The sequence below is a fragment of the Herpailurus yagouaroundi genome, unplaced genomic scaffold (genome assembly GCF_014898765.1).
Source record: "Herpailurus yagouaroundi ecotype Mexico unplaced genomic scaffold, PumYag 166, whole genome shotgun sequence".
Taxonomy (NCBI): Eukaryota; Metazoa; Chordata; class Mammalia; order Carnivora; family Felidae; genus Herpailurus; species Herpailurus yagouaroundi.
In genome coordinates, this window is record NW_024412407.1 from 16,949,711 (window position 1) to 16,972,652 (window position 22,942).

At 39.8% G+C, this 22,942-nt stretch overlaps 1 protein-coding gene across 10 annotated transcripts in view; it reads right to left on the reverse strand.

Moving 5' to 3' along the window:
• The window catches only part of FGD4 (FYVE, RhoGEF and PH domain containing 4), a 250,933-nt gene that overhangs the window by 47,842 nt on the left and 180,149 nt on the right, over window positions 1-22,942 (reverse strand). For all 10 annotated transcript variants that reach the window (XM_040488466.1, XM_040488464.1, XM_040488463.1 and 7 more), the window contains 4 exons: window positions 11,813-11,951; window positions 9,470-9,528; window positions 8,989-9,135; window positions 2,603-2,775 (listed from right to left, as the gene is read on the reverse strand). In XM_040488466.1, the coding sequence (XP_040344400.1) occupies window positions 2,603-2,775; window positions 8,989-9,135; window positions 9,470-9,528; window positions 11,813-11,951 (518 nt within the window). The remainder of the gene's footprint in view (window positions 1-2,602; window positions 2,776-8,988; window positions 9,136-9,469; window positions 9,529-11,812; window positions 11,952-22,942) is intronic.

Sequence of the window (22,942 nt, forward strand, 5' to 3'; positions counted from 1 at the left end):
ATGCTCTGTCTCTCTCTGTCCCAAAAATAAATAAAAACGTTGAAAAAAAAAATTAAAAAAAAAAAATTTAGTTAACAAAAAAGTTTAACAAGTTTCACTTAACAAAATACACCCAAAAGGAAATCACAGTACAAAGAAAGTTTCAAGTCAAGGCCTCACCAATTCCTATGGTATTAGTAATGTGTCTCAATTTTCAAAACTAACTTATTTTTAAAAGTTTAAACTTAACCTAAAAGATTTTAAATAAAAGTAAACTAGAATGAACAAACATGAGAAATGTTCCTCTTTAATTAGGGATCTAGCACCTTGAGTTTTCCAAAAAAGTATGTCTCCCCAATGTGTTCACAGTGATGTGGTATAAAAGATCCATTTAATGTACTCAAAACTAATTTCATTCAGATAACATCATTCTGAAGTACACTACCAAAATGTTAATTGAGAAAAGCTGAAAATAGTTTTAGTTTACTCAAAGCACATGCTAGAAGAAAGCTTGTATGACAAAACACTGAAGAGGTAATTTTTTAATCCAGATTTCACAAACTCATGGTGCAAAATGGGTCCCACAGCTTCTGTAGGAGGTCAGTCTTAAGGCTGACTCATTCTGCAAGAAAAGCAGAATCCTTTTCCCCCCAGTTGGTTTTAGAAGTGAATTATCTATAAATATGTCCAAACATACATCCAATTTTGGGCTCCGTGCAATCTCTGTAACACTCTGATGTTCTGAGACTTTCAATGTTTGTCTCTATTCTTGAAAGAATCATAGACTGGATGAAGAGTAATCACTTAATTTGGATCTTTGATTCACCATGTAATCATAGATATAAGTGCAGCAATGCGATTAAGGGAAGAGGAAATTTAAGGAAACATGACCGTGTTTTCAATACCAGTTGAAATGTATCCAATACTGCATACTGGAACTCTACAAAGTGATTACTGCCTGTACTTAACAAAATTCCTCATGAATCAGCCCCATCCTCAAGAGAAAAGAGCCCACTTGCTAATGGAAGGCTGGAGTTCCAATTTAGACAATCCCTGAAACCTTGATAATCTCTCTTCTGCTGTTTAGACATGTCTCAGGTTTGCAGATTTGGAAGTGTGCTGGTATTTAAGAGCAGCAGCATTTCATTCTTCTGCAAGAAAACTTCTGCACTGAAAACTTGCACTTATGCACTTCGGCACTGAAAACTCTGAGGGTCAGAACTACTGATAAGTCCTCCCTGTTGCCAGAACCAGTCACTCAGTGAGTCAGGCTCTGAGTGAGGATTCAGGTCAGGAACCTCCAAGCACAGCAAAATACCTTCTCCCTTGGGTTTGAATGGCTGGGGCCCAAATCCCACCATAAAGTCGGAAAACCATGGCATTCAAAGCCAAGTCCTCTATACTTTTAATTCATGCTTGAAATGCCACCTTCTAATCCTCAGAGCAGTCCCCTAGCAGTTCCCTAAGTAATGCCAGGTTCAGGAGAGATTTGCTGTGGGAAACCAAAGTGCTGGCTGGCTATTTCTTCAAATTTTCCCAGCCTGCTGGATCTCCCCTAACTGTAAGATCACCAATTCCCTGATTCCCTGGGCAGATTCCTGCCAGAATGAATTATTCTCTTTTGAAAGTCTGAACTTCAAGCTTTTATGGTTACTAAGTACAAGTATCCAGGATGAATTCATATGAGCTTCAGAACTACACTATAGGTACAAAAGAACAAAAAGGAACAGAAGTGCTCTATGAGTCTCCAGATCCTGGGGTATCAGAACCATCAGAGTGAGGATTGGTACTTAACCCTCTGATCTGTGACCTTCTGAAGGTTCTCAATTTTCACCATGACATAGGTCTTTGTAGGATAAATGGATGACAGTCTTCTAAGGCAGATATTTCAAACTGACAGCATGCTGTTTCCCAGAGGTTCACACGTCAGGTAGCTATGATCCATTGTAGTGGTTCTCATTGTTTTTTCCCCTCTAAACATGGTTAGGTTAGAGAGATGGATGCTAGAACTCTAGCCTTCTTTCCAATTCAATAAAGCATGCAAAAAAGAATCACCCCTTCCAGAATTCCTGGTTTCTAGAGGCCACGATGGCTCTAAATGGCCCCCTTCATGTATCCTCCACCGTGGCAGGAGAATCATTACCTTTTCTACCCTGCCTCTTCTGAATATTCTCTCCATCAAAGTCCAACAAGTCCCACAAATGCAGAGACACTGAAGGACTGACAGTTGATGCTTCAACTTTAGCATGGAATAATAAGCATCAATAAACACTGTGCACCCAAAAGAAGGGCGGAGGGAGGAAGTGTTAGGGGAGAACCTTTTCCTACAAGTCTCAAAACCCTGGCTTGAATGCAACAACTTCATTCTCTGAGCACCCTGTAAATTTGAAGAGGCAAAGTAACTTACTGAATTTTTACCATCTCGAAACCACTATCCTAGGCCACTACGGAGGAATCAAAAGGGAAGACATCATTCTTGCCTTTTAAGAGCTTCTACTACTTCTCTTATGTCCAACCAGATTCCCAGAGGTCTATAGTATTCACTTGGGAAAGATCCTCAGAATTATTCTGTCCTACAACTCCTTCCAATGCTTGTAGAAAGCTGTGTGAATGAATCTCTCACCTGGCTTGTAGCTCCAGTGTTCTCTCTTTTCCAGATACCTGGAAAGTGTGTGGATACTCTTCATTGTGGGTCTCTACAATTTTCATTCCATCGATGCCAACCCTGGTTCGAACTGTGAATTTAGAGCCCACCAAGCTGAATCTTGGTACACAATACAGCAACATGTTGTTGAACTGCAAGGAGACAGAACACACATCAACAAGTAAGAAAACAAAGAAGAAAGAGGAAAGTGACCAATACGAAAAGTAGCCCTAGGCAAAAATTCCAAGGAATTTCTAGGGAATATCATACTTTCTATGTGAGCAAAATTATTGAAATACTATATTGAGATTTTAGGCCTATGTCAAAATTACCCTATTTTAAAATTTATAACATATTTCTCTTTATTGGTTCATAATAATTAATTATTAATGTTCTTATTTTGAGAGAGGGGAAGGAGCAGAGGGAGAGAGGGAGAGAGGGAGAGAGAGGGGGAGAGAGAGAGAGAGAGAGAGAGAGAGAGAGAGAGAGAGAGAATCTCCAGCAGGCTTCACACTGTCAGTGCAGAGCCTGACGTGAGGCTTGATCTCACAAATTGCAAGATCATGACCTGAGCCAAAATCTAGAGTTGGATGCTTAACCAACTGAGCCACTGGGTGCTCTTCATAGTTTATTGATATTTAAGTAAATCAATCATCATTTGTACTATTAAGAAAATTAGTTCAATTAAATTCAGCAATAATTTATTAAAGACTTTCCACATACCAGGACCTGAAATTCTCAACCACATAAGTTGAAGCCCTTAGGCATCAAAATTTTTGCTGTGTCTTACAAAGCAAGTCTACAATAGTTATTAGAGAAAAAGAGTAATTTTTAGCAGTTATTTTTGTGTGTTTAATATTAGGTTAAAAAAACCCCAAATTATTACTTTAGAACATGTGGGGTTAGCACACTAAGCCCTACATAAAAATCTAAGTTACTGTTTTATATTGGCCCACATCTTAAGGATTTGTCATGTATGAATAGAGAAGTCCTCTATTTTGGCAAAAAGTTTTTAAAGATCTTCTTTACCAGATCTGCTTTTAAAATGAAGGACCTTCTGGGTACCTGGGTGGCTTAGTCAGTTAAGCATCCAACTTTGGCTCAGGTCATGATCTCATGGTTTGTGAGTTCGAGCCCCACATTGGGCTCTCTACTGTCAGCTCAGAGCCCGCTTCAGATCCTCTGTCTCCCTCTCTCTCTGCTCCTCCCCACTCGTGCTTTCTCTAACTCAAAAATAAACATTTGAAAAAAATTTAAGTAACATGAAGGACTTTATTTTGAAAACTGAATCAAACTTTGTATAATACCTCATTTCTAGTCACAATGAACTACTCCTGCTAATCAGGACCAAGCAGTAAGTTTGGGGAGGCATTTAATTCACTTTTGAGTATATTAAAACATACAGAAAGAGGAAAGACTAAATACTTAGGTTAATCTGTAGGCAGATTCCTAAAGAAGGTCCATACTTACCTTCTTTCTTCCTATTATTGTCTCTTACACTGTTTCTAGAGTCACATATATTTTTGGAAGACAAGGGCAACTGGGGACTATGCACTACATAACTTCCCCTGTCTCAGGATAATCATCTCTAAAAGTCACAGGTTGTTAAGAGGATTAAATGAAGAAAACTGTCCTGTTGAACCAGGTCCCGTTTGGCTCCACCTAAGCCATCAAGACAAGAAATCTTGATGGGTTCTGAAAACATTTCAACCTGTTTATGTGACACTGTCCATTGTACTCATTCTGAAAGCAAATTTCTCATCGGTTGTTCCTTGTGCATTATTATGCAACATCCTGTAACCAGCATCATAAATTTCATTTCCTCAATGGAAATAAAAGGGCACTAAATACACTTTAACAGATGCATCTCAGCACCACATTTCACATTTACATTTCTAGAAGAGAACCCTAATGACCTATGCCCTATTATTAACAGTCCGCTGTGTTCTAAGTATGGCAATCACTAGCCTCATTGCAGTACACAGGACTTAGGGATTTGAAAACACTCTGAAAGGCTCTCATCACCATCCAGCTTGGTTAATGCAACAGCTTGCTGCTGTTTGTGTTAACATTTCTCTCTATCTTGTACGAGGGCCGTCTCAGGAGTGGATTTGGTCCAGGCTGTAAACAGTGCAGCAGGAAGGGGAGAGCCGCCGACATGCACAGGGCTCAACTTTCAAGACAGCAACAACAGCCTCATTTTCTGCAAACTGAGTGACAAATGTAATGTCATGCCATAAAATTTCTGAGTTATCTGATGCTGTACCCAGTTCACTTTATAAAGTTCAGCAAAGTCTTCTTATTTTATAGAAACACCGTCCATGAATGTGGAAATTCTTGGCATTTAGTTTTTGCAGTTAACACTCATGCAAGATGACAGACTGTTTTATGAATGATGTTTCTCTTTCTGTTTTACACTTGCAAGATTATGTTTCCCTTATTATATAGTCTTCCTAATTGGGGCTTTACGTTCTCAATGGTCAATAACTGTTTTATCACCCTTCTAGAACTCATGTCACAATCTAATGCTCATCAATAAATACCTTTTTTCTTCTTTCTTACAGCTGAAAATAAGAGCTCTTGACAGACATAAAATAGCGCTTACGAAGTAGCAGATGCCATATATGTACAGGAATTAGGTAGTCACTCTTGTTCCCTCTGTGAACCCTGCTCCTTTGGTGAAAGCCGTTATCACCTTGCCTCTGGGTTTCTGCTGGTACTGAAGAAGAAGTGATAGCAAGTGCAGCACCAAGTAGATTGACTTTCCCTTTTGGTGCAGGAGATCCCTTGTTATCCACCGCCACAGCTCAGAAGTCGTTATGGACATGTAATCTCTGGCTGGTGAGCAAGCTCCAGAAGTGCTAAGCTAGAAGCCAGTCTCAATTTTATTAAAAACACAGGGCAAGTCCCCCTTCTTGATCTCCAGTGTCCTCAACTACTCATATTAAGTCTCTTAAAATGTGTATTTAACTGAAACAATTCAATTTCATGTCTCGCCAGTGACAGTTTCATTCTAGTTTGTTTTAAAAGGTAAAAGAAAAAAGTACATTATTGGAGAAAATTTCCAGTGCCTGCTCTGTATTCAAAGTTTAAATAAGTCATGGAATGGGGGAGGGAAATCAAAACCTGTCCAGCTACAAGCAAATAAAGGCTAGAACTCCAAAGGGCCAAGAATAAAAACCTCCCGGGTCATTCTGTAGGATAATTTAGTGATTTTTTTTTTAAACATTCAGATATCAGGTGTGGTTATATAATTTAGTCAACAGAATACACTGCAGTAATACAAACAAGTATGGTGTGGAGGCAAGAAAACGTGCAAACACATGAAGGTCAGCTGAATGTTGAAATCAGATTCTAAATGCAATTTGGCTTTTTTAGAGAAATGTAATACCACCAGAGAAGGACACAGAAAACTAGCCCTCATATTCTTTCTAGAGACAAAAATAAGAAAGGTTGCTGAGGTTACTATGTATAAAAAACCAAAATGCTCTATGCAAAGCAAAGTGTGCTGGCAAGAGGAGGGTGCACGACAAGAACAGTGCAGGGGATGGAGGTGGGTGGGCGTGCTGGGATCAAGAGAACGGACCTACAGAGATGCTTTTAAGATGGTCTTCACAAGACGAATGTGGCTTTCCAGTAACTCTTGCTCTAGGACTCCATTCTCCTGGGAGGCAACGGCAAGAGAGGTTTGATAGCTTACAATAAGTGGAACGAGATGGGTCCTTTCTTCAAAGACACTATGGCTGTAGTTCCCCAAGGCTCCTTGCCATCTGTCCTCCAAATAGCTGCTTAATTTGGCTCTGCACCAAGATATTCAACCTAACTATTTCCAGGATAATTCTCAAATGTGAAGATTAAACCAAGGCAATTGGTTAGACACAGAGCTAGAAGCTTAAGTATTGAAACTGTAACAATCATGCAGAAGAAGGGAAAGGAAATTACCTAAGCACCTAAAAGAAGGGGAAAGGCAGAGGGAAGACATTGGTTAGGGTTAGACATTAACTCCCAGGCATTTTGCCCCAAATAGTATATTAATCTGTCTTTTTAATCTGTATTTAAGTTTATTTATTTATTTAGAGAGAGAGCAAGTGCACATGAGCAGGGTAGGGGTAGAGAGAGGGAGAGAGAGAATCCCAAGCAGGTTTCGTGCTGTCAGTGCAGAGCCCGATACGGAACTCGATTGTCATGACTTGAGCCACCTAAGCGTCCCTAATCTGTATTTTTGATGCTTTGACATCTTGGGGCTTTGCTGACAATGGAGGGATTTGTCCTCCTTCGGGTTATCCACTTACTAGAAGTAGTAAATGAGTGACCTACATGCATGCTTTTCATATGGAAACCAACCAATCCAGAGGCCATACCCTAACCACCTCCTTTTTTGAGCTTTTACACCCTGGGCCAGTATTCCCCTGCCCTAATGACTCAGACAACAGCCAGTATATACCCCAGAGCCTGATGGAATTATGTAAACTAGCAAATCCTAAGTCTGTTTATTTTGTCTTGCCCATTCCTTCTCACTGAACCCATAATAAACACTCTTGCTCACATTTTCTGTTTGGTTCCTCTGCCTCCTTATGGACTCTGGTGCTTTCTTGTGTAACCACCTGGCCGCCCCCCCCCCCCATGGTATGGCAAGCCTCTCCTTTGAGGAATCTCTGCGTATAATGATCTTTTTCATGGCAATTTCCTCCTGATCTAGTGGTCTCACTGTACCTAAACAATAATCATACATTTCAAAATAATTAGAGCTCAGAACCCTGACATGGCATCACAAGTCCTAGATTTACATTATTAGCTGTCTGTATGATCTCTCAGTGGTAAAGTATTTTTGTTGATTTCAAATGAAGATTTTGGAGTTAATTTGGATAGTATCTGTAAATCTTATAAAGTTATAGAGATATAATTCATATACCATAAAATTTACCCTTTTAAAATGACAATTCATGGTTTTTGGTATAGCTATAAATTGTGCAAGCATCACTGCTATCTACTCCCAGAACATTTCATGACTCCAATGGAAACTCTGTCCATTTCCTTTTCCCCACCAGCCCTAGGCAACCTCTACTTACATCCTGCCTCTCTCCATTGCCTACTCTGGACATTGCATATAAATGAAAGCATACAGTATGGGCTTCTGGGAATGGCTTCTTTCACTTGTCAAAGTGCTTTCAAAGTTCATTCATATAGCATGTATCAGTGTTCTATTCCTTTTTACTGCCATATAACATTCCATTGCATAGATATACCACTATATCCGTATGGCCACATATTTTGGCTATTATGAATAATTCTGCATAAGCATTCACATACAAGTTTTGTGTAGACATGTTTTCAATTTTCTTGAGTTGTATACAAACTTGGAAGAGCTGCTAGGTAATAAATATGGTGACCAAATGTTCTTTTTGAAAAATGAGAGATACTGAATACTACTATGCATGGTAATTAGTTCCTGTAAGTTTTCCTATCAAAGGAGGCTGTAACCAGAGGGAGAAAGAAACCCTGTAAGCTCCCAAATAAACTCATAGTATGGCTGATGAGAGGACTGTCCTGCACCAGAAAGTCAGATGTGAGTAACATCCTGAGAAGCTATGGTGGGCCATTCACTGGGCAAGCCTCATGACCAATGTGTCTGGTTTCTTGGACGATAATAACAATCATAACAATAGCTAACATTTACTAGCTATTACTCAGTGTTAGCTTATTGTTACTCCACATTAGCTATTATTCTGATTATTATCACATCATTAGATATAGAAAGGAACTGGAATTAACAGAGACTAAAAACATAATGGCCTGGATGCCCCAGGAAGTGCTCTTAACATTTGAGATAAGCCCCAGACTAAATGTCATTTCCAGGAAGTAAAGGAAAGGACAGGGACTGCCTCCAATGTAAAGGAACTATGTGGCAAACTCATGCATTTTTCAGAGATATTTTAGGCATAAGCTTCACAACCTTGAGTATATACTTCCTCAAACTGGAAAGATTAAAGTAGTGATCAGAGAGGATTCGAAAGAGAACCATTGTCAGAAAATGGTACTCATTAGCCTCTAAGAACTGAAGGAAAGAGTGAGTGATGGCTAAGATCATCATAGACAAGTTGTCATCAGCTGTAGGTTACTGAAGTAACTGACACATGGTAAGTACACAGAAAATTTATTTTTAAAATACTTTAAGATTTGAGTCCTTGAAGGAACAAGTTTCAGTTACTAAAGGACATTGTTTTATGTGGAATCCTAACAGTGTTGACTAAACCAGATTAGACAGAATTGCTTTGGTGAGCACACAAGCATCCTACTTTTCCAAGATGTACAGAACCACGTCTCTGAATTACTGTTACGTGACCAGCTCACACTAGAATACTCACTAAGAAAAGGTAGCGTTCTTGTGCTGATGTGTTCCGAGCAGCGAGTTTCAGGATCTGTCCTTCTTTTATGAGTTCGTTTGAAGGATTGACAATGTCTTCTTCCTCTCCCAACATTTCATAAATCTCTAAGAGTTTCTTTAGATTCTCCTAGGAAATGAAAACAAAATACAGCAAGACCAAATAAAGGGAGGTTTTACTTTCGTGCCTTTAATAATACAATGACCTTAGCTAAAATCCGAATAATGCAGAAGGGATTGGGACTAAGCACAAATTTGGTATAAAATGTGTCAGTTCCGAGAAAATTGAAACAGAGGGGGAAAGAGGACAGGATTATTCCACATAACACTAAACACTTTATAAATAATCTTTTTTTTGTTTACCTTTACCAATTCATTTTGGTCCAAACCTACAGATAACATTAGGCTATATTATTGACAATTATCTAACTGGAAGATTTCCAACTCCTTTGAAAATTACTTACCATTTTTCTTATTGCACTATTAGAATGGCTTGCTGCCGTAGATATAATCTCAAGTGATTCTAAATGGGAAAAAAGAAAAGTAAATAAATGTATTTTGTCATTGCTACGCTACTAGATAGTTGAATAACGTAACGTTATAGTAAGAAGAAACCTGAGACTGTACATCTGACACCAAAAGCAGGGGCAACTTCCATTTACAAAATGAATACTTTCAGAACTTCATTTGTGAGCAGATTATTTGGAACTTGAAGGATACTTCCTTGTAAATAGTCATACACATTTTTATATATGACCCAGATAACGGACCTTCAAAATTAACAATTACCATGTACACTAGATTGGCATAAGGCACTTCTCCAGATGCTTTCATATATATTATGTCACTTAACTCTTCCACAACCTTGAATGGAGAGTCTGTTAGCTCCACTCGGCAGATGAAAGGAATGGCGAGTGATGTGGCTTGGCCAAGGTCACACAACTATGATACTGTAGGGACACACTGGAACCTACATCTTCTGATTCAATGTCCTACAGCATTTCAGCAGTACTATTTTATTAGTTTTATAAGCAAATTAACCACCACGCATAACCAACTTTCTTTGGTGAAACATATTCACAGTTCTATTCTTGGTCGGGCAAAGGGGAATCAGCTGATGACAATGCTGAAGGAAGGCTCTGCTGCGGAGGCAGTGGGAGAGGTGGGAATGGGAGCCGTCTGGTGTGGACAAGGTAGGAGCTCCAGTGCTGCTGGGGAAGGGCTCTGGAGGCTGAGGCCTCCTGGAGGATCAACCCCAGGGAATGCCCTCAATCCTAAATCATGTCCTGCTCTTTCTTTTTTATCTTAGGAATACCACAGCCTGCTTAATTCTGTTACCACAACAACCTCATTACTTCTGGACCCAATTCTCTTCTTTGTTCCGTGGCTGAACAGAATGCACTTTTGTTGCTTTCTCCTCTCTTTTGGGTCTCTAAAAGCACTTCTGTGATTTCCTTACGATATTAGTTTAAGGAGCAATGGGAAAGCAAAGAGAGAAATAAAATGCCCTACAGTGTTGCTAACGGTCTCATTTTTGACCCTGCCACCTTAGGGCAAGTCTAAGTCTTTGAGTTTAGAAGATACTGCATTTTTATTTAGATTTTGGAGAACTATCCTGATTGGGGAATGCTGTGCATGTCACACAGGCTCCAAGGTAGAGGGAAACAAAATAAAATAGCCTGGGATCAGCAGTTTGAGGAAGAGTAGCAGTAATCCCACCCTTAGTCCTACCACTAATTTTGTCGCCAAAACCAACCACTTAGCCCAGAGGAGTGTGAAGTGGGCATGAAGTGGAAAACCGAAGAAGTCAAGTCAGGATAATTCTAAACCGTAAAGGGAGAAAGGGAAGAAGAGAAGTTCCTGTGGTCACTGACTCACTTGGATGGCAGGAGAAATGCATCAGAGAAAGCCTGTGTTCAAAAAGAGACCCAGGTGCCGAGACCAAAGAATGTGTTCTGTGTTCTCATCTCTTGCCAGGGTTCATTTATAATAAAGACAAGGAATTATTAGCAAAGTACCAATGTTTCAAGATTGTACAGCAGCACTGTTAGTACTTGACACTAAGCCATCCCTATCTCTTAAATTTTCATTCTTCCCTTCAGTTACCTGATTTTTTTTTTAATTAAAAAAATTTGTTTTCAAGTAAGCTATACACCCAACGGGGGACTTGAACTCATGATCCCTAGATCAAGAGTCGCATGCTTTGATTTTTTGAAAGAACCTGAGAAAGCTGAAGTATTGAAACTCCCGAGTCTTAAAAAAAAAAATCATTCATTAGGAACCAGTGAAAAAAATAAAAGGCAACTGGAGGAATAGGAATGAAGTTTTCCTGAGAAAATGTTAACTGACACTAAAAAGCATCACTTTCTCTTCTCTTTCAGGGTAGGTAGAGCCAAGTTGGCTTAGGTTATTTTTACACAGTAAATGTCATGTTAGCTTTCTTGGTATGTATCAACCTATCTAATTAACCAGCAGCACCAGTAATTCTGAATGGTTGCATTCTTTCTGTGAGAAGGTAATTGTGTATTGCTATTCCAGATGTTTCTAAAACTACTGTTTCAGATTTCTGAGTTAATGATTAACATGAAATCAGCATGAGAAATGTGATTTGCCTTTCTCTAAACCTGGGATCTGGGCTCAGAAGTGCTTGCCTAATTGAGCTGTTGATGACAATTTCCGATGAGGCTATTTTTTGGCAGCAATATCTTACTAAGTTGGCTGTGAGACCTATCTCTCTCTTTAACCACAAGCCTTCCTGGCCACTTGATTAACCCAGAGCAGAAAGGGGGTGGGGGAGGAGCATTTACTTTTAGCATCGTTCCAGTCTGGAGAGTCAGGGGGCAACTTCCTTAGGTAGTCCTTGAGGAGCATCTCATACCGGGGGATCCGCTGAACAGGTTCTAGCATGTGGTGCTGCAAAGTCAAGCTCCCGCACACCTTCTGTCTCTATAATGAGAGAGGTTTTTTTAAAGAAAGATTTAAAAATTAAGTTGGCCAATCTAAAAACGGTCATACGGAACTTTAATCGTGGACAAGATTTCCCTACAAAGCGTGCTCTGTGGATCACCTGCATTAGAATGATCTAAGGCACTATTAAAATGCAAATTCTGAACCCCACCCCAATAATGAAACCACAATCTTTGAGGCTCAGGCCTGGGAAGATGCATTTGAAAACAACCCAGTTTCTGACACCATGGAAGTTTGAGGCCCACCAAACTAGAGTAAGAACAGAAAGAAAAATCAAGCAGAATTTTAAGGAAGAAAATTCTCAGATTGCTGGCAACCACTTCAATCAGTCACTAGAAAGGTTTGTGTGGTCACATCACTGAATCAGACTCCAGAGATTTTTAAAAGATGCATGTATTTAATGAGGTTCACTAGGCCCAACTGTGTTAAATGACTTTGGACTCAGCAGAAACTGTTTAATATCAAGGCTACCATAAATGTAATTTCCTTTGAACTTAAAGACTCCACAGAGAAGAATGACAAGATCTGAGTGTCTTAGTATCTGTCACAAAATTTTAATTTTTCATTAGGTCATGGCAGTCTTTTCCATTAGAAACTGAACTCTGTAAATAGATCTCCTTTTCTTACAGCAAAATTGAGTCTATAGAGCCTTTGCTTTCAATAAGCTGTTAAGACAGGGAAAAGATTACTTGAAAAATAAGACATGTTCTTGTTCATATTAAACAAACCAGGAATCCAATTAAAATAGTTATTAGACTCTTACTGTGATCAAGGCACTGCAGGGTATAAAAGTTGTCTTAAGACATGATGTTTGCATTCAAAGCAAACAAGAAACTAAAGCATTCACAGACAAGAGAGCATTCAACATGAACTCTGATAAGGACAGCTGCTGGTGCAAAGGGAAGTGAAGACCAGGGTCGAAGGGCAGGAAGAGGGACCTTGGAGAACAACAGTCAGGCATGAAACATGTTGAGTTTTGTTGGCAATAAGATATGTATGGGGAAACAGGGGCTGAGGAAGAACAGGTAATCTGGGGTAATTAAGTCAAGGTGAATTATTTAGACTTGCTTCATCTAATGCAGGTTTTCGTGTAGGAGAGCAATAGCATTAGATTTGAGATGTGTTAACATTAACTTACTGCAGTGTGACTTAATCTACTGCAGTGGGGAGATGTGGGGATATTAGTTTGGAAGGGATTATTGTAGACCAGAAAAAAAGTATAGAGTCTGAAATCACCATGGAAGCTGAGGAAATCATAACTTTACTTAATAAAGTGTAGAATATTAATGTTATAAGTTTAGTCATCTCATTTGATTTTCTCCAAGCCTATAATATATATTATATATCTATGAAATATAGAAAATATTACCGATCCCCACATTTTTACATGAAGAAACCGTGGCTCAGAGAAGTTAAAGTCATCTAAGGTCCCATGACTAAGTGGCAAACTAGAATCCTAAACTCAGTTGATTCCCAGTCCACTACTCTTTTCAACACCTCAACAATGCCTCATACTAGGGAGAAGACTGATATTTCAGAGATAGAATTTTAAAGATTTCATAAAACAGTAATGGCCACTATCACCACCATCATTTAGTGAACACTTACTATGCAGTAAACATACTAAACATCTTCAGTATGCTGTTTCACAGGCAAATTAATGCACAGAGAATGAGGAAAAGTGACGAAAGATAAAGTTAACTTATCAAACTCTGGTGAACGAGAAAATATTTGTTCTAATAATCACATAACCACAAGCTACTCTGTATAAGGCACAAAAAATCAAGATGGAAAAAGTACTTGGGCGCTAAAGGCAGGAATGGAACATATTGACTTTGTTTTGATAGCAAAATGTTGATACAGAGTTGTGTAACCAGCATTCAACAAGGTGCAATGACAGTTTAGAGGCAGGAAACAGACTAGATAAATGACCCTACAGGCATCTGTAGGACATGATGGTTAAAGCCTCAGGAACATGTGACATCACAGAGGGTGTGAAGGTTGAAAAGAATGTGAAGGGCCACATTCTTGTACTCTGTCCACATTTCAGTATAAGTAAAAGGGGCTAGTAAAAGAATCAAAGGAGCCAGTATTCAGAAAGGTAGATGAGTGCTTAATGATGAGAGAAGAAAAAGAAAGAGTAAATGGGAAGAGGCAGGACTTTTGGTTATGGCTGACAGAGCAGACTAGCAAAATCCCCCCTGGAAAACGCAACTAGAAAGGGGGATAAAACTGATAAAACGACCATTTTGGTACTTTGGAAACTGATGAAAGGCATAGAACGATCTGAAAAGTATTTATGCTTTGAAAATTGTTGACCTTTGGGTAAGAACAGTGAGAATCTGTGGCATTCTGGCTTGAGGCCGTACCCATTCCTCCCCTAACAAAGGAAGTTTCAATGACCAAAAGGTTCAGCAGGGGTGGGACTGGCAGTGTCTCTGCTAAAGTTCAAGAGGGCTCATATTATTAGATTTGGAATGGTGGGCGAGGCAGACATCCAGGAACACTGTTGGTGAAAGTGAATAGTTCTGAGGTGGGCAAGTGGAGAAGACCAATGGCTTCACTGGGCTGAAGCTGTGGTTGTGTGTTGGGGAAGGAGAGCAGATAATAATTTTCTTGGCTGAGGCTCTGTAGATGATCAGCAGAGACTGAAGACAGCTTGACTCAGCACAGTCTCCTGGCCACCCTGAGGCTGTGAACTCGTCCTGAGGAGATGTAAAAGGGTCCAGTGGACTTGGAAATGGTCAGATCTTTAAATGTGCTCCCCTATGCATAGACAGGTCCATCAGCAGAGTACAGAAGTGTACTGGCTCTAGGTAATTAATCATCTCTGTTCAATAACTGTTTGACCCCTAACCTACACAGACATAGGGGTAATCCCTACAAAACTGGGATCACATACACACACATGAATATTAAACAAAAAAACTGAATAGAGACATTGGCAACAGCATACCAGAAGAGAGACAGATTTTATAGATTTAGTATAAGCAAGTTACTAAACAAACGAAAGTAACCAAAGCCACTTTCAGTGGGGGAAAGCAAAATCTGGAGTTGCTACAATAGGTTATCTAAAATGTCCAGTATTGGAGAGAGAGGGAAGATGGCGGCGTAGGAGGACGCTGGGCTCACCGCGCGTCCTGCTGATCACTTAGATTCCACCTACACCTGCCTAAATAACCCAGAAAACCGCCAGAGGATTAGCAGAACGGAGTCGCCGGAGCCAAGCGCAGACGAGAGGCCCACGGAAGAGGGTAGGAAGGGCGGCGAGGCGGTGCGCGCTCCACGGACTGGCGGGAGGGAGCCGGGGCGGAGGGGCGGCTCGCTGGCCAAGCAGAGCCTCCGAGTCTGGCTTGCAAAAAGTGGAGGGGCCTGACGGACTGTGTTCCGACAGCAAGCGCGACTTAGCGGCTGGGAGGTCATAAGTTAACAGCTCTGCTCACAAAGCGGGAAGGCTGGAGGACAAAGGGAAGGAGAGCTGCTGAGCCCCCGGACAACAGAGCTCAGTTTGGTGGGGAACAAAGGCGCTCGCCAGCGCCATCTTCCCCGCCCACCCCCCAGCCAAAATTCCAAAGAGAACCAGTTCCTGCCAGGGAACTTGCTCGCTCCGCGCAAACACCCAACTCTGCGCTTCTGCGGAGCCAAACCTCCGGCAGCAGATCTGACTCCCTCCTGCTGCCACAGGGCCCCTCCTGAAGTGGATCACCTAAGGAGAAGCAAGCTAAGCCTGCCCCTCCTGCCCCTGTGCACCTTGCCTACCCACCCCAGCTAAGACGCCAGATCCCCAGCATCACAAGCCTGGCAGTGTGCAAGTAGCCCAGACAGGCCACCCCACCCCACAGTGAATCCTGCCCCTAGGAGAGGGGAAGAGAAGGCACGCACCAGTCTGACTGTGGCCCCAGCGGTGGGCTGGGGGCAGACATCAGGTCTGATTGCGGCTCCGCCCACCAACTCCAGTTATACACCACAGCACAGGGGAAGTGCCCTGCAGGTCCTCACCACGCCAGGGACTATCCAAAATGACCAAGCGGAAGAATTCCCCTCAGAAGAATCTCCAGGAAATAACAACAGCTAATGAGCTGATCAAAAAGGATTTAAATAATATAACAGAAAGTGAATTTAGAATAATAGTCATAAAATTAATCGCTGGGCTTGAAAACAGTATAGCTGACAGCAGAGAATCCCTTGCTACAGAGATCAAGGGACTAAGGAACAGTCACGAGGAGCTGAAAAACGCTTTAAACGAAATGCATAACAAAATGGAAACCACCACGGCTCGGATTGAAGAGGCAGAGGAGAGAATAGGTGAACTAGAAGATAAAGTTATGGAAAAAGAGGAAGCTGAGAAAAAGAGAGATAAAAAAATCCAGGAGTATGAGGGGAAAATTAGAGAACTAAGTGATACACTAAAAAGAAATAATATACGCATAATTGGTATCCCAGAGGAGGAAGAGAGAGGGAAAGGTGCTGAAGGGGTACTTGAAGAAATAATAGCTGAGAACTTCCCTGAACTGGGGAAGGAAAAAGGCATTGAAATCCAAGAGGCACAGAGAACTCCCTTCAGATGTAACTTGAATCGACCTTCTGCACGACATATCATAGTGAAACTGGCAAAATAGAAGGATAAAGAGAAAATTCTGAAAGCAGCAAGGGGTAAACGTGACCTCACATATAAAGGGAGACCTATAAGACTCGTGACTGATCTCTCTTTTGAAACTTGGCAGGCCAGAAAGAATTGGCACGAGATTTTCAGTGTGCTAGACAGAAAAAATATGCAGCCGAGAATCCTTTATCCAGCAAGTCTGTCATTTAGAATAGAAGGAGAGATAAAGGTCTTCCCAAACAAACAAAAACTGAACGAATTTGTCACCACTAAACCAGCCCTACAAGAGATCCTAAGGGGGACCCTGTGAGACAAAGTACCAGAGACATCACTACAAGCATAAAACATACAGACATCACAATGACTCTAAACCCATATCTTTCTATAATAACACTGAATGTAAATGGATTAAATGCGCCAACCAAAAGACAGAGGGTATCAGAATGGATAAAAAAACAAGACCCATCTATTTGCTGTCTACAAGAGACTCATTTTAGACCTGAGGACACCTTTAGATGGAGAGTGAGGGGATGGAGAACTATTTATCATGCTACTGGAAGCCAAAAGAAAGCTGGAGTAGCCATACTTATTTCAGACAAACTAGACTTTAAATTAAAGGCTGTAACAAGAGATGAAGAAGGACATTATATAATAGTGACAGGGTCTATCCATCAGGAAGAGCTAACAATTATAAATGTCTATGCGCCGAATACCGGAGCCCCCAAATATATAAAACAATTACTCATAAACATAAGCAACCTTATTGATAAGAATGTGGTAATTGCAGGGGACTTTAACACCCCACTTACAGAAATGGATAGATCATCTAGACACATGGTCAATAAAGAAACAAGGGCCCTGAATGAGACATTGGATCAGATGGACTTGACGGATATATTTAGAACTCTGCATCCCAAAGCAACAGAATATACTTTCTTCTCGAGTGCACATGGAACATTCTCCAAGATAGATCATATACTGGGTCACAAAACAGCCCTTCATAAGTTTACAAGAATTGAAATCATACCATGCATACTTTCAGACCACAATGCTATGAAGCTTGAAATCAACCACAGAAAAAAGTCTGGAAAACCTCCAAAAGCATGGAGGTTAAAGAACACCCTACTAACGAATGAGTGGGTCAACCAGGCAATTAGAGAAGAAATTAAAAAATATATGGAAACAAACGAAAAGGAAAATACAACAATCCAAACGCTTTGGGACGCAGCGAAGGCAGTCCTGAGAGGAAAATACATTGCAATCCAGGCCTATCTCAAGAAACAAGAAAAATCCCAAATACAAAATCTAACAGCACACCTAAGGGAAATAGAAGCAGAACAGCAAAGGCAGCCTAAACCCAGCAGAAGAAGAGAAATAATAAAGATCAGAGCAGAAATAAACAATATAGAATCTAAAAAAACTGTAGAGCAGATCAACGAAACCAAGAGTTGGTTTTTTGAAAAAATAAACAAAATTGACAAACCTCTAGCCAGGCTTCTCAAAAAGAAAAGGGAGATGACCCAAATAGATAAAATCATGAATGAAAATGGAATGATTACAACCAATCCCTCAGAGATACAAACAATTATCAGGGAATACTATGAAAAATTATATGCCAACAAATTGGACAACCTGGAAGAAATGGACAAATTCCTGAACACCTACACTCTTCCAAAACTCAATCAGGAGGAAATAGAAAGCTTGAACAGACCCATAACCAGCGAAGAGATTGAATCGGTTATCAAAAATCTCCCAACAAATAAGAGTCCAGGACCAGATGGCTTCCCAGGGGAGTTCTACCAGACGTTTAAAGCAGAGATAATACCTATCCTTCTCAAGCTATTCCAAGAAATAGAAAGGGAAGGAAAACTTCCAGACTCATTCTATGAAGCCAGTATTACTTTGACTCCTAAACCAGACAGAGACCCAGTAAAAAAAGAGAACTACAAGCCAATATCCCTGATGAATATGGATGCAAAAATTCTCAATAAGATACTAGCAAACCGAATTCAACGGCATATAAAAAGAATTATTCACCATGATCAAGTGGGATTCATTCCTGGGATGCAGGGCTGGTTCAACATTCGCAAATCAATCAACGTGATACATCACATTAACAAAAAAAAAGAGAAAAACCATATGATCCTGTCAATCGATGCAGAAAAGGCCTTTGACAAAATCCAGCACCCTTTCTTAATAAAAACCCTTGAGAAAGTCGGGATAGAAGGAACATACTTAAAGATCATAAAAGCCATTTATGAAAAGCTCACAGCTAACATCATCCTCAACGGGGAAAAACTGAGAGCTTTTTCCCTGAGATCAGGAACACGACAGGGATGCCCACTCTCACCACTGTTGTTTAACATAGTGCTGGAAGTTCTAGCATCAGCAATCAGACAACAAAAGGAAATCAAAGGCATCAAAATTGGCAAAGATGAAGTCAAGCTTTCGTTTTTTGCAGATGACATGATATTATTCATGGAAAATCCGACAGACTCCACCAAAAGTCTGCTAGAACTGATACATGAATTCAGCAAAGTTGCAGGATACCAAATCAATGTAGAGAAATCAGTTGCATTCTTACACACTAACAATGAAGCAACAGAAAGACAAATAAAGAAACTGATTCCATTCACAATTGCACCAAGAAGCATAAAATACCTAGGAATAAATCTAACCAAAGATGTAAAGGATCTGTATGCTGAAAACTATAGAAAGCTTATGAAGGTAATTGAAGAAGGTTTAAAGAAATGGAAAGACATTCCCTGCTCATGGATTGGAAGAATAAATATTGTCAAAATGTCAATACTACCCAAAGCTATCTACACATTCAATGCAATCCCAATCAAAATTGCACGAGCATTCTTCTCGAAACTAGAACAAGCCATCCTAAAATTCATATGGAACCACAAAAGGCCCCGAATAGCCAAAGTAATTTTGAAGAAGAAGACCAAAGCAGGAGGCATCACAATCCCAGACTTTAGCCTCTACTACAAAGCTGTCATCATCAAGACAGCATGGTATTGGCACAAAAACAGACACATAGACCAATGGAATAGAATAGAAACCCCAGAACTAGACCCACAAACGTATGGCCAACTCATCTTTGACAAAGCAGGAAAGAACATCCAATGGAAAAAAGACAGTCTCTTTAACAAATGGTGCTGGGAGAACTGGACAGCAACATGCAGAAGGTTGAAACTAGACCACTTTCTCACACCATTCACAAAAATAAACTCAAAATGGATCAAGGACCTGAATGTGAGACAGGAAACCATCAAAACCTTAGAGGAGAAAGCAGGAAAAGACCTCTCTGACCTCAGCCGTAGCAATCTCTTACTCGACACATCCCCAAAGGCAAGGGAATTAAAAGCAAAAGTGAATTACTGGGACCTTATGAAGATAAAAAGCTTCTGCACAGCAAAGGAAACAACCAACAAAACAAAAAGGCAACCAACGGAATGGGAAAAGATATTTGCAAATGACATATCGGACAAAGGGCTAGTATCCAAAATCTATAAAGAGCTCACCAAACTCTACACCCGAAAAGCAAATAACCCAGTGAAGAAATGGGCAGAAAACATGAATAGACACTTCTCTAAAGAAGACATCCGGATGGCCAACAGGCACATGAAAAGATGTTCAGCGTCGCTCCTTATCAGGGAAATACAAATCAAAACCACACTCAGGTATCACCTCACGCCAGTCAGAGTGGCCAAAATGAACAAATCAGGAGACTATAGATGCTGGAGAGGATGTGGAGAAACGGGAGCCCTCTTGCACTGTTGGTGGGAATGCAAATTGGTGCAGCCGCTCTGGAAAGCAGTGTGGAGGTTCCTCAGAAAATTAAAAATAGACCTACCCTATGACTCAGCAATAGCACTGCTAGGAATTTATCCAAGGGACACAGGAGTACTGATGCATAGGGGCACTTGTACCCCAATGTTCATAGCAGCACTCTCAACAATAGCCAAATTATGGAAAGAGCCTAAATGTCCATCAACTGGTGAATGGATAAAGAAATTGTGGTTTATATACACTATGGAATACTACGTGGCAATGAGAAAAAGTGAAATATGGCCTTTTGTAGCAACGTGGATGGAACTGGAGAGTGTGATGCTAAGTGAAATAAGCCATACAGAGAAAGACAGATACCATATGGTTTCACTCTTATGTGGATCCTGAGAAACTGAACAGGAAACCATGGGGGGAGGGGAAGGAAAAAAAAAAAAAAAAAGAGGTTAGAGTGGGAGAGAGCCAAAGCATAAGAGACTGTTGAGAACTGAGAGCAAACTGAGGGTTGATGGGGGGTGGGAGGGAGGAGAGGGTGGGTGATGGGTATCGAGGAGGGCACCTTTTGGGATGAGCACTGGGTGTTGTATGGAAACCAATTTGACAATAAATTTCATATATAAAAAAAAAAATAAACAAGTGTTTAATAAAAACCTCTACAAGAAAAATAAAATAAAATAAAATAAAATAAAATAAAATAAAATAAAATAAAATGTCCAGTATTCAACAACAACAACAACAAAAAAGAGACATTCAGAGAAATAGTAAACTGTTACCTATACTGAAGAAAAAAGGCAATCAAAAGAAACTGTCTCTGAACACAGATACTGGATATGGGCGACAAAGACTTCAGCGTAGCTATTATAAAAACATTCAAAGAATTAAACGAAATTGTAGTTGAAAAACATGAAAAGTGTAACAATAATGAATGCACAAATAGCAATTTTCAAGGAGGAAACAGGTGTTATAAAAAGAACCAATGGAAATTCTGGAGTTGAACCATACAATAGCCGGGATGAAAAATGCACTGCAGGGACTCAACAGCAGATTCCAGATGGCAGAAGAAAAAATCAGAGTGCCTGGGTGGCTCAGTCAGTTGAGTACCAGACTTTGGCTCAGGTCATGATCTCATGCAACAGGCTGGCTGCTGTCAGCACAGAGCCTGGTTCGGATCCTCTGCCCCTGTCTCTCTGTCCCTCCGCTGCTCACTCTCACTGTCTCTCTCAAAAATAAATATTAAAAAAATGAAAAAAATGAAAAAAATGAATTCAAAGAAAGATTAATAGAAATTATACAATCCGGAGAACAGAAAAAAGACTGAAGAAAAATGAATAGTCTCAGAAACTTGTAGAATAACATCAAGAACACCAACATATGTGTACTTGGAGGAAATTATTTGAAGAAATAATGGCTGAAAACTTCTCAAATTAATTAAAAAAAACCCCTACACATCCCAGAAATTCAATCCTAAGCAAGATAAATATAGAAAGATTTACATTAGATACATACTGTTGAAAGAAAAAAGCAAAGAGATAAATTTGAAAATAGCAAGAGAAAAGCAATTCAGCACATACAGGAAATAATATAATTAATAACTTCCCATATGAAACAACAGAGGACAGAGTACAGTGAATGACATTCATTTTGCTGAAAGAAAAAAAAAACCTATTAACCCAGATTCTGTATCTAGCAACACTATCAATTCAGTAGTGAAGAAAAAAATAAAGATTTTCCCAAAAAAAGACCAAGAAAATTTGTTACTATCCAATCTCTGCCTTGTAAGAAACATTTATCACTTTTCTTTTAAAATTTTTAAAGTTTATTTATTTTTGAGATACAGAGAGTGTGTGTGTAAGCAGTGGAGGGGGGGGGGGGGAAGGCACAGAATCCAAAGCAGGCTCCAGGCTCTGAGTTGTCAGCACAGAACCCGATGTGGGGCTCAAACTCACAAACCATGAGATCATGACCTGAGCCGAAGTTGGATGCTTAACTGACTGAGCCACCCATGTAACCTAAAATATTTAACACCCTTTGTAGAAAGGAACTTACTCTAGAAATGGTAAATATATGGGTTAATAAATTTTTTTGGTACATTTTTTCTTATATCCTCTCTTCTTTCAAAGATACAAAATTATACAAAATAATAATTATATCACTGTATTATTGAATTTAAAACCTATATAAAGGTAATGTATATGATACTAAAAGCATGGAGCATGGAGGAACTGAGCTACGATGGAGCAAAATGCCTGTATTTTATTAGAATTAATATTAGCATTAACCTGAAGTAGATTGTGGTAAATTAAGATGCATATTATAATTCCTCCAACAAACAGTAGGAAAAAAAACATTTAAAATTTAGAGGAATTAAAATGGTAAATAAAAATATTTGTATAGCACAAAAGAAAGCAGAGAAAGAGCAGCAGAATCCTCACCCCAAGGACCTTATGTGACCTCAAGGATTCCTTTTCAACATTTAAACTATCAAGTTATTAACACCTTTGACTAGAGAATCAAATAGAAATCACTATGGAGTTATCTAAAATATGTTATCCAGGTTTGGCACAACTGAAAA